This window comes from Austrofundulus limnaeus, unplaced genomic scaffold (genome assembly GCF_001266775.1).
Source record: "Austrofundulus limnaeus strain Quisiro unplaced genomic scaffold, Austrofundulus_limnaeus-1.0 Scaffold553, whole genome shotgun sequence".
NCBI classification, from domain to species: domain Eukaryota; kingdom Metazoa; phylum Chordata; class Actinopteri; order Cyprinodontiformes; family Rivulidae; genus Austrofundulus; species Austrofundulus limnaeus.
Genome location: NW_013952955.1, coordinates 272,482 through 283,942, shown reverse-complemented (window position 1 = coordinate 283,942; position 11,461 = coordinate 272,482). Strand labels below are relative to the sequence as shown.

The 11,461-nt window shown below is 37.8% G+C and overlaps 1 protein-coding gene across 1 annotated transcript in view; it reads right to left on the bottom strand.

The window, feature by feature from the left end:
- Positions 1-11,461, bottom strand: part of eif4g1b (eukaryotic translation initiation factor 4 gamma, 1b) — a gene marked incomplete at its 5' end in the record, with an annotated part of 130,333 nt that overhangs the window by 40,829 nt on the left and 78,043 nt on the right. The window contains 6 exon segments of the mRNA XM_014026429.1: positions 4,190-4,294; positions 5,033-5,269; positions 5,484-5,630; positions 9,892-10,302; positions 10,578-10,703; positions 10,825-10,958. Of these exon segments, the coding sequence (XP_013881883.1) occupies positions 4,190-4,294; positions 5,033-5,269; positions 5,484-5,630; positions 9,892-10,302; positions 10,578-10,703; positions 10,825-10,958 (1,160 nt within the window).

The window sequence follows — 11,461 nt, the reverse complement described above, 5'->3', positions numbered from 1 at the left end:
GACTGTTTGTGTGGAAGAATGGGCCAAAATCACACCTGAGCAATGCATGCCACTAGTTTCTCCATACAGGAGGCGTCTTGAAGCTGTCATTGCCAACACAGGCTTTTGTACAAAGTATTAGATAAATTTCACTAAGCGTGTTCAATACTTTTTCCCTGTGCCATTCCACATTATTACAAATATCTTCATTTCTGGACATTTATGGTTTGATTTCTTTGTATGTATGGATCATTTGGGTTGTTACCGACATCTGGCGAAAATTTCATGTCATTAGCACCTCTAGTAATATATTTACTGAGAAAAATGGTGACATGTTCAATACTTATTTTACCTGCTGTATTCCATAAGTTCCTTGTTAATAAATTCCTCGAATTTGTTTTCCTTCAACAGAGCTTTGTTAAGTCTCCATATTGTTGTCTTGGGATGAGAATCTAAATATAGTTTCAAATATACCCCAGAGTGATCTGACACATCCCTAGTTTCAATACTACAGTCTAGAATCCTGTATCTGTCTGCTCTAAATAGGAAAAAATAATCAATTCTTGAGTAAACTCCATGAGGGTGAGAGAAAAAAGTGAACTCCTTAGCCAATGGGTGGTATTCCCTCCATACATCAACTAAGCCAATCTTTTTAATAATTTTTTTATTTATAGAGATTCTGGGTTGATTTTTTTAAAGGGTTTTATGAATCCAGGGAAGGATGCAGTTGTGCATTCCAGTCCCCCCACATATCAAAACGCCAGCTGTTTCAACCACTATAAGATCAAATATTTTAACAATACGTGTTTTATCATGTCCTGGAGGTCTATATAGGTTGAGTAAAGTTACTTCATTTGAGTCAAGTGTTCCCCTTACCAAAACAAAACGGCCTTCTTTATCTGTAATTTGTTTGGATACCTTAAAGTCCACATTATTTGCAATTAATATGAGTCCATTTGAGTGGGAGGAATAAAACGTCTTTTTAAAACACTTTTTTATTTTTCATGGATATCTTTTGTTAAATGGGTTTCTTGCCAGAAGATTATTTGTTGCTGTTCTCTCTTCATCTTAGCTATAAGCTTTTCTCTTTTAATTGGATTCTGTAACCCGTGTACATTAATAGTTATAAATTTATATGGTTATTGGAAAATAAATCTTGAAATAAATTAATCCCTCTAACTTACACATCCAAGGTGACCTAAACAATAAAACATTTACAAAACTCAAAAACATAGAACCTAGAACTTGAAAAAGTACAAAAAGGAACAACTTCCAACACTAAACAACTCATTAAGGAGTCCTGGATGAAGAGAAACGCCCCCATGAGGCTCTTCTCATGGGGGTCTCTCCAGTGCTAACTGACCTAGCTCGGTACAAGTGTAAGCTCAGTGCACAATCAGAGCCTTTAAACCGGCTCCCAAAACAACAGTCATGTATTATCTACTTTTTATATCAGTAACGTATTTCTTATTAGCTAAGGTTAACTTAAGGGTTGTTATAATGGTGTCTTGACACAGTGTCTCTGTACGAAAATGTTCAGTTCTTAGTCCACACGCTGGATCAGATCACTGTGATTGTTTATCTTACCACATGAGTTTAAACGAGAGGCACGTTTTGAGAAGCGGCAGCGTCTCCAGCCTCATGACGAAATCCGCTGAGTTTTTTCCGTGCTCTCTCTCCGTGTGCGTCGGGGTTACTTCGTTTGGCCTCCTTCGTCACCCAGGACAGTCTGTCCAACTTCTCCATCTTGCACTGCCGTGTGGGAACCATCGTAGCTAGTAGTGCAGTCAGGCGTGAGACCCCTCTTCTGCAGATCCTTCATGGCGTCCGCCGCATTGCTATACGTGATCGGGGCACCGTCAAAAAATACACGGAGCTTAGCCGGCGGTGGGGTTTGGAAGCGGAGACCTTTTTCTTTCAGAAGTTTTCTRAWARGGGYGTAAGCTTTCCTCTTCTTTTGAGTCTCTGCCGGATAGTCCTGATCGAAATAAACCCGCTGCTGGTTGAGGCGAATTTCTCTTTTCTTCCACACAGTGCGAAGCACTATATCCCTGGTTCTAAATGCCAGAAAGGAGATCACCACAGAGCGGGAGCTCGCATTCTGCGGTGGTTTGGGACCCAAAGCCTGGTGGCAGCGTTGTATAGCCAGGTCGATATCTTGGAGTTGACAGCTCAGCCTTAATGAAACCGTCCATAAATTCCAGCAGATTATCTCCCTCTGTATTTTCTGTAATCTCGTACACATGGATATTATTTCTTCGTGAGCGTGCTTCTAGATCAGTCAGTTTGGCTTGAATTTTATCTTGGTTGTTAATAGTTTGAGACAGCACCTCTTTCACCGCTGCGGTCCACTCCTTCATTTCTGCCACACGTTGTAAAGACTCCTCCGTTCTCTTTTGATTCTCTTTTATGTCCGACACAACTTCATTTAGTTTTCCATTAATCTCCTCTTGAAAACTTCTTAAATCTCTCTTCATGTCGGCGGAGAAGGCATCACGAAAGCAGCACAGCTCTTCCTTCATATCTTTACGGATAGTTACAATCTCTTTGTGGATACCTCCGATGCTAGCTTTGAAGCACTTCCATAGTATGTGCTGGTCTGCTGCGCTTTCGTCGAGTAATGAAGTTATCTCGCCCGTTTCTTCTGTCTGTTTTCATTTCCCGTTACTTTTTGATGCTTTTCCCCTTTTTCATAATAAAATAGTCGGTCTTAGTGGGTTAATTCAGATCTGGCAAAGGGGATTTAGCCGAACGAGTTGGAAGCTCTGGTTCAATGCGTCTGCTCACCTCAGCGCCATAACTGGAAGTCTAAATGAACCTTTTTTGAATAAGAACAGAACAATATTCCACCCACACACACAGATGCCACTGTAACCAGATTAAAAAAATGTTCATCACCTCACTGTCAGTGGTCCAAGTTATGCAGACTAGTTAACTTAAACAAAGTGCTTAAGCATTAAGTATTAAAAACTAAACCACAAAAAGCATAAATGCGCTTTAAAGTTGCTAAATGCTAAAAACACTCAAAGAAGCACTGAGGGTATACTGATCTACATAATTCTCCTTTTTGAGCCAGTTAGAATGTGACACAGCAAAGTGACAATGGTATTCTTATTTTCATATGAAGTAAGTAAAAAAATGTGGTGCGATGCACAGTAAATACTGTTTATTAGGTCAGTATAGAGTTATATTCTGCTCATAAGTCTCACTTGATACTGAAGCTCTGGTTTTGGCATGAGAAAGTTGGCATCATCATAGTTGTTGTTTTGAGATGAGCTCAGTTCTCCTTGTAAACGGTGGGCATCACTACTGAGTAAATAAAACCTAAAAAATAGCAGAATAACACAAATGCCATTTTCTACCGGTTACAAAAACGTAACTACTGTTTTGTTCCGCTTTAATTTCAAGCACTTGTCAAAATTTGTAACATTTGCAAGAACTAAATCTCCTTGATTTTTGTTTAGTCGTACAGATGTACAACTGAACATTACTTCAGATTCTGTTCTGCTCCTCATTGTTTGAACTGTGCTACTCAACATGTCCCCCATGGCTGAGGGATTGTAAATGTTTGTAAATTTTTAAGAGTTATTTTCTGGACTGGAATTGATCCGGGAAAGCAGGTAAGCATTAATGTTTTTACAGTGGGTGCAAGAAATTCAAGTGGGTACAAATTACAGTGGTTATACAAGGCAATGCAAAGTGACAGATTTTGGTGAGTGGTGGTGGTCGGGGTGAAGGTGGTCTTGTCTGACATAGATTAATCTTTCTTATTTTTCAAGTTATCCAGCTTAAGAGACGGCTGGACATACAGTATATGATGGTAGCCATCTTGGATTTTGACGTGGCAGCCCAGTTTTCAATAAGAACCTTATTTATGACTAGATGCAGCCACACACCGAAATGGAAGTCGGTACCTCACTTTTTAATTTTTTTTCATTCCCCAAGATATCCAGCTCACACAGCTGGAGGACATTTTGAATCTCTCTCTCCGCTTTGCAACGGGAATAAAAAACTGGGAAGTGCACATGGGCCAAAACAACATAAAACCATGAATCAACGTGAGGTCATTTTTGGCAAAAGCTGAGAACACCAACCATCAACTTTGAACAAATCTCTTCAACTGCTACAGAGATGATTGCGAGATAATTGTGCAACGTATGTAGCCAGTTGGTTCTTCTACTTCCTGTAGACAGATTGTGTTGTGATTTACCCGTCGAAGGTCCAGCACATCTTGCAGCATGAAACGGATCCTGGAGGTGGTCTTCCTCTCCTTTATTATTTTCTCCATCTGGTTGAAGTACTGATCCATACGAGGCTGAAAACAAGCACAGCTGTTAAATAAGCATACTTTTTTTAATTATTTGTTTAACGTTATTCATTTCATTAAAATAACATACAAACAATACAAATCAAACAAAATGAAAGGTAGCAGAAGAAGAAAAAAACTCTTATATCTGCCCCTATTTGCAAAAAAATAATATTAATTTCTAATAGTAATCAAATAATAAAACATAAAACTCAACTCCTCAAACAGTAACTCTTACAAACACAAATTATGCAATTCCATATTTCTTTAACAATTTAAAATTTTTTCATTCTCTTAAACAAATTAATTGAACCAGCATTTTTACAATCATTATCCAGATTATTCCATAATCTTATTAATTTGACTGAAGTAGATCTGTCCTTCATATTTGTTCGAATTTTAGGTTTTACAAACATTTCTAGTCCCTTAAGATTATAACAACTTTCCCTCTTCACAAAATTTGACTGGATGTTCAAAGGTAATACATTTTTATGAGTCTTATTATATAAGTAAAATATTATAATCAACCAACTCATAAAACTTTAATAATTTCAATTGATGAAATAATATATTTGATGGTTAACTGTAGTGTTTTCTGGTAATAATTTTTATGGCTCTTTTCTGTAAAATAAAAATAGGATTAGTTGTTTTCTATCAGATAATCCTAAATGATTACTACAGTAGGCACACTCCACAAGAGAGCTTGTAAACACATTTCTGATCTGACAGGATATGAACGTTCTGTACCTTGGCCTTCTCAAAGTCTAGGTCCTTGCCAATGGTGGACAGCAGTCTGCACAGGCACTCCAGGGACTCCTCATCGTGGTTTTTGAGCAGCTTTACGATGCAGTCATGCATGATGACCTCTGTGAGCATTTTGAGCTTGAACAGCTCACCGATAAACTTGATGTTACCCAGGGAGCGCCTCCTGGCCTTGTCTTTGGCCTCTTCTAGCTCCTCAATAAGTCGCTGTTTCTCCTCTTCCTGCCAGCCAAAAATCAACACGTAAAGTTATAACTTAAAATTACTATTGCAAAATGATGGAAATTATATGCCAAACTTTTCAGATACTAAAAGACATCTTTCCAATAGAGCTTTGATCTCTAGTTTTTACCATCATAACCAGAATTAATAGTTAACCATCATTTTTTCTGCAAAGGTTAGAGCCCAACTTTTATTATAAGATGCAGTACTATACCCCGGAAGCAGCCTCCAGCTCCTTCTGCTTCTTCTCAAAGATCTCGTCGTCATCTTTATCCTTCTCAAACTCCTTCTGACACCGGTTTAGCAGCAACTTGCGAAAATTCACATTTAAGGCCGGTTTATCTGGGGTTATGACTTTAAGCTGAAAAGAGCAGAGAGACTACATTAGGGAGGGGGAAAACGCAAGCAGGAAGACGTCAGTCTAGTCAACATGGAAGTTTGTGGCTCTTCATTTCCTCAATCCTATCACTGGGATCAATGACCCAAACTGAGGTCATCAATGAACCAAGAAGAAACATCTGTTAACTCAATGCATCAGTGCCTGCCCAGGCTTTAATCAATCATTTCCACCGTATTTATTTTTAGATACCTATAAAGTATACTGTATTTACTGAACTTTTTTCAATTAATTTAAACTAAAGCCTAACATTCACTGAAGGAATGCACATCACCCACCACCCTTTTAAGCCAGAGATTTAGATTAAGATCAGCTTAAGAGTTACAGCAGTTGTGGTCAAACCTTGAAAATGATGTTTTGTGCTATCTCATGCTTCATACAGAGATCATGTGCAACATGCAGTGTTATAAAATACTACAAAGTGATATTTGAGAAAAAGTACAAGTATCTTGCCCTAAAATGACTTTGTTACAAGTTAAAGTCTCCTTTAGGAATATTACTTGAGTAAAAGTCAAAGTATCTGATATTTCTTATACTTAAGTATTAAAAGTAAAAGTACTGATTTAAAATGAGCAGTTAGATTTTCTGTAAGGACATTTATTAGGAGGTGACCTCCTCAAACCAATGCAGAAATGACTGTTGTATTAAAAGAATGAATGGATGTTAAATTTAGGATGCACTAGTCCAGCTGTTTCAGTTTATATACATATATCAAGGCTGCACAAAGCTTTTCCCCAAAATGAAAATCTATCTGAGGGCTGCGGCCAAATGTAATAATATAATTCATGAAATACAAATACTTCTTAAGTACAGTCCTTTTATTTGAATGATTCTGTCCTGCTGGAGTGTGACATGATTTGTTTGTGTACAAATTAATACACTATCAGAGTTTTATATATTTATATTTCTTATTCAATCACAATTAAATTATCTAGGAGGCACAATTTATATGGATAGTTTTTATTTTTTTACAATAAGCTGGAAAAAAAAACAAGCAAAAATGAAATAAAATTGACGTTCTACTTCTTACCTTTTTTTAAAATGTAAGGAGGAGAAAGTACAGATAATTGTGTGAAAATGTAAGAAGAAGAAGTAAAAAGTAGGCTGAAAAATAATTACTCAAGTAAAGTACAGATACCCAAAAATTATACTTAAGTACAGTAACAAAGTATTTGTACTTAGTTACTTTACAACTCTGGCTACGTGTTAAGAGAGTCAGTCCCCACATGTACTTAAAGCACTGTTACTGCAGATCAAGCATTAACTCAATATTAGTAAAACTAGCTGAGTTTTAGCCATTTTCTACTTGCTATGGTCAATTAGTGGTGGTGGATATTTTAAATTGGGTTGCCTCCGGAGGTTCCAGTGGTTAGAGCTGGACATGACTCTCAGAGATTATTTTAATTGTTTTAATAGCTTTACTCCTTATATTGTCTTCTTTCAGCAGTTTGTTCCAGCGCATTCATTCAGCCACAATGCTGTCATTTAAAAACAATCATGCTACACTGTGGCAAAGTAGCATAAAGTGATGAGATTTAGTGCTTCAGAGCTGATTATTAATCAGCTTTATAATGATAGTAAACTGATCACATCAGTCATTACAGTTTTCTATCACAAAAATGTCAGAAACTTTTTATAGCATCTGATTCTTTTGTTGTGTCTTTTGTTTGTTAATAAGACTACAGATTGAGAATGAGATTTATTTTCTGACAAATGGAAACATTTTCATTTTATGTGCAAACAATTTGAGCAAAGTCTTCCTTCTGTGTCGTTGTTCCTGGGATTGTTGCTTTTGCATTTACATTTAAACTGGCTTAATGACTGCTGAAGCTTATGATTACTACTTGGAGCATCTTGTATAACTACAAAATATTTGTGAACGCAAGAAAGAATTAACTACTGCATTTGTAAAATAATTAAACTGTGTTATTACTAAACTTTGCAATAAAATTATTTCTTTACAATCTTGCCTATTTTTAAGGTGTTTTGCAACTATTTTTACGTTTGTGACAGAAAAAAAGGTGTTACACACGTACACCCTATCAGAGTTATCTGTAATTGTTTGTAATCGACTCTTTAAAGCTGGAGTTTATTATGCAGGAGTTGGTTACCAATTTACACTTTGATGGCGATAAGTTATTTAGATTTTTATATCTTCTAGTGTTGATGTGTATGTTTGTTGTTGTTTTTGGGATTCATCCTTATGGGACAAAATTATACAGGTCCTTCTCAAAAAATTAGCATATTGGGATAAAGTTCATTATTTTCTGTAATGTGCTGATAAACATTAAACTTTCATATATTTTAGATTCATTGCGCACCAACCGAAGTAGTTCAAGCGTTTTATTGTTTTAATATTGATGATTTTGGGAAAAAAGTAAAGAAAAACCAAAAATCCCTATCTCAAAAAATTAGTATATCATGAAAAGGTTCTCTAAATGACTTATTAACCTCTGAATTATCTGAATCAACAAATTAACTCTAAACACCTGCAAAAGATTCCTGAGGCTTTTAAAAACTCCCAGCCTGGTTCATTACTCAAAACCACAATCATGGGTAAGACTGCTGACCTGACTGCTGTCCAGAAGGCCATCACTGACACCCTCAAGCAAGAGGGTAAGACACAGAAAGACATTTCTGAACCAATAGGCTGTTCCCAGAGTGCTGTATCAAGGTACCTCAGTGGGAAGTCTGTGGGAAGGAAAAAGTGTGGCAGAAAACGCTGCACAATGAGAAGAGGTGACCGGACCCTGAGGAAGATTGTGGAGAAGGGCCGATTCCAGACGTTGGGGGACCTGCAGAAGCAGTGGACTGAGTCTGGAGTACAAACTTCCAGAGTCACCGTGCACAGGTGTGTGCAGGAAATGGGCTACAGGTGCCTCATTCCCCAGGTCAAGACACTTTTGAACCAGAAACAGCAGCAGAAGCGCCTGACCTGGGCTACAGAGAAGCAGCACTGGACTGTTGCTCAGTGGTCCAAAGTACTTTTTTCAGATGAAAGCAAATTTTGCATGTTATTCAGAAATCAAGGATCCAGAGTCTGGAGGAAGACTGGGGAGAAGGAAATGATAAAATATCTGAAGTCCAGTGTCAAAAACCCACAGTCAGTGATGGTCTGGGGTGCCATGTCAGCTGCTGGTGTTGGTCCACTGTGTTTTATCAAGGCCAGGGTCAATGCAGCTATCAGGAGATGTTGGAGCACTTCATGCTTCCATCTGCTGAAAAGCTTTATGGAGATGAATATTTCATTTTTCAGCACGACCTGGCACCTGCTCACAGTGCCAAAACCACTGGTAAATGTTTTACTGACCATGGGATTACTGTGCTCAATTGGCCTGCCAACTCTCCTGACCTGAACCCCAGAGAGAATCTGTGGGATATTGTGAAGAGAAAAATAAGAGACCCAAGACCCAACACTCTGGATGAGTTTAAGACACAAGACCCAACACTCTGGATGAGTTTAAGACACAAGACCCAACACTCTGGATGAGCTTAAGACACAAGACCCAACACTCTGGATGAGCTTAAGGCCACTATCGAAGCATCCTGGACCTCCATAACACCTCAGCAGTGCCACAGGCTGATTGCCTCCATGCCACGCCACATTGAAGCAGTCATTTCTGCAAAAGGATTCCCGACCAAATATTGAGTGCAGAACTGAACATAATTATTTGAAGGTTGACTTTTTTGTATTAAAAACACTTTTCTTTTATTGGTCGGATGAAAAATGCTAATTTTTGAGATAGGGATTTTTGGTTTTTCTTTACTTTTTTGCCAAAATCATCAATRTTAAAACAATAAAAGGCTTGAACTACTTCAGTTGGTGTGCAATGAATCTAAAATATATGAAAGTTTAATATTTATCAGTACATTACAGAAAATAATGAACTTTATCACAGTATACTAATTTTTTGAGAAGGACCTGTATGTGTGCACAGTGTAAAAAGTTAAGTGTATCCAGTTGTGTAATAGATAATAGATGCCAATCAAGGAAATCTATTAAGGAAATTTAAAATCAAGAGATTTTCCTGCCTAAACTATAAAATAATAATATTTAAAAGCAGGTTTTTCTCATTTTTAAACCCAGTGACCTTATATTGCACTTGGCACACAGTTAAAATCCAAGTCACATCAGGTTCAACTCATGGACAATGAAACAGATGTGAGTGAGAAAGACAGAAGAGTGATAATTTCTTTTCATTTTTCTGATTGTGGCACCACTCACCCCTGAAAGACAGCGGCACATGTTGGCGTAGGCCACTGAAAAGTCTGGCTCAGAGATGGCCTTTTCAAAGGTGAGGTCGATGACTCCCTTCAGCCTCTCCTCAGTGTCAACAGTCAGTTCCTGCACCTGCTTCATGAGCTGCTGAAACTTCTGAGGGGTGAGCTTATTGAGGATACTGCGTACTCGTTTGAACAGTTCCTGGGTTTTTATCTGTTCGGGATCATTCTCCACAACCTCCTCCGCCACACGGCCTCTAGTCGGCTTCTTCATCGACGGTTTCCAAGCCTTTTCCGCCTTGTTGAGCTGCACGTCGTCGTTCAGCGACATGCTGGTAATGATCTTTCTCGGCTCTTTTCTCTGAACCTGCTGAGAGCGACGAGCACCGCCGACCCCTAAGCCCATCCCAGGAGGCTGCAGACAGAGTGAGACAGAGACGTGCTCAGTTTTCGTGAATTTATTTTTATTTAACTTAATTTTATTTATTTTGTTTAAAACTTTAGTCATTTCTTTAAAACAAATTAATTCTATGTACAAATATATATATAAAAAACAAATACAATGAAATGAAAGGAAGCAGAGAGAAGAAAAAAATCTTATATCTGCCACATATTTCATCAAAATTTATTCATAATTTACTCATCTTCGTGTGAGTGGTGCTGAGTCTCACTGAAAGGATGTTAACTCACCAGCCCTCTGCTTCCTCCTCCCATGCCAGGCCTGCCAAGGTTGGCGAAGGAGGGGGTGAAGTCTGGACCACAGTTCATCCCTGGAAGGCGACTTGGGTCGAGCTGACGAAGAGGAGTCTTGTTTGCCTAAATAGAGAAACTAGGACTAGTTGACATCTATTTTTTTAAAATTCTATCACTGTTAGAGCTGCTAAAACACAACTAATGATTTTATAAGGCCAAACATAGTGTTTTCAGATGGTTCTACCTTGTCTAGGACAACATCACTGATGGCTGGTAAACCCTCAGGCTTGTTCATGCTGGCTGAGATGAACTGGAATCCCAGAAGAAACTCTCGGTCATATTTCTTCTTCTCTTCTGTGTTGATTGGCTTCCATTGTTCTGAAGCATATGAAACAAAAAATAACCACAATGTCCTTTTAAAGCCATTTAATTACACAATCAACCACATTTTATCAAGACCTAAAAAAGCATTAAATTTCTGATTAAATTAAATTTCTGCATTACACAGTAACGCAGTACAAGAAAGTGGACAGTAAAATCATGCAGAACCTTTCTCAAACCTCTCAAATAAGTTCATAACGTTTGTTTTTCTTTGCTTTGACTTTGCAACCAAAACCTCCCAACCTAATGTTGGCTTTAAAAGATAAAACACACACACATCCTTGTATTTGCATCAAACTGAGGACTTTGTAGTGACTTCCATTCATTTTTGAATGAATGAATGAATGAATGAATGAATGAATGAATGAATGATTTATTTATTTGGGACAATGTGCAATTAAAACATAATTTGATGCATTTGCACCAGATTTAGCCTAAGGCTAATCAGTGTGCATTGCCATTGCAATACACACTATTGTGATTCGTTTCCCATCCAAGTC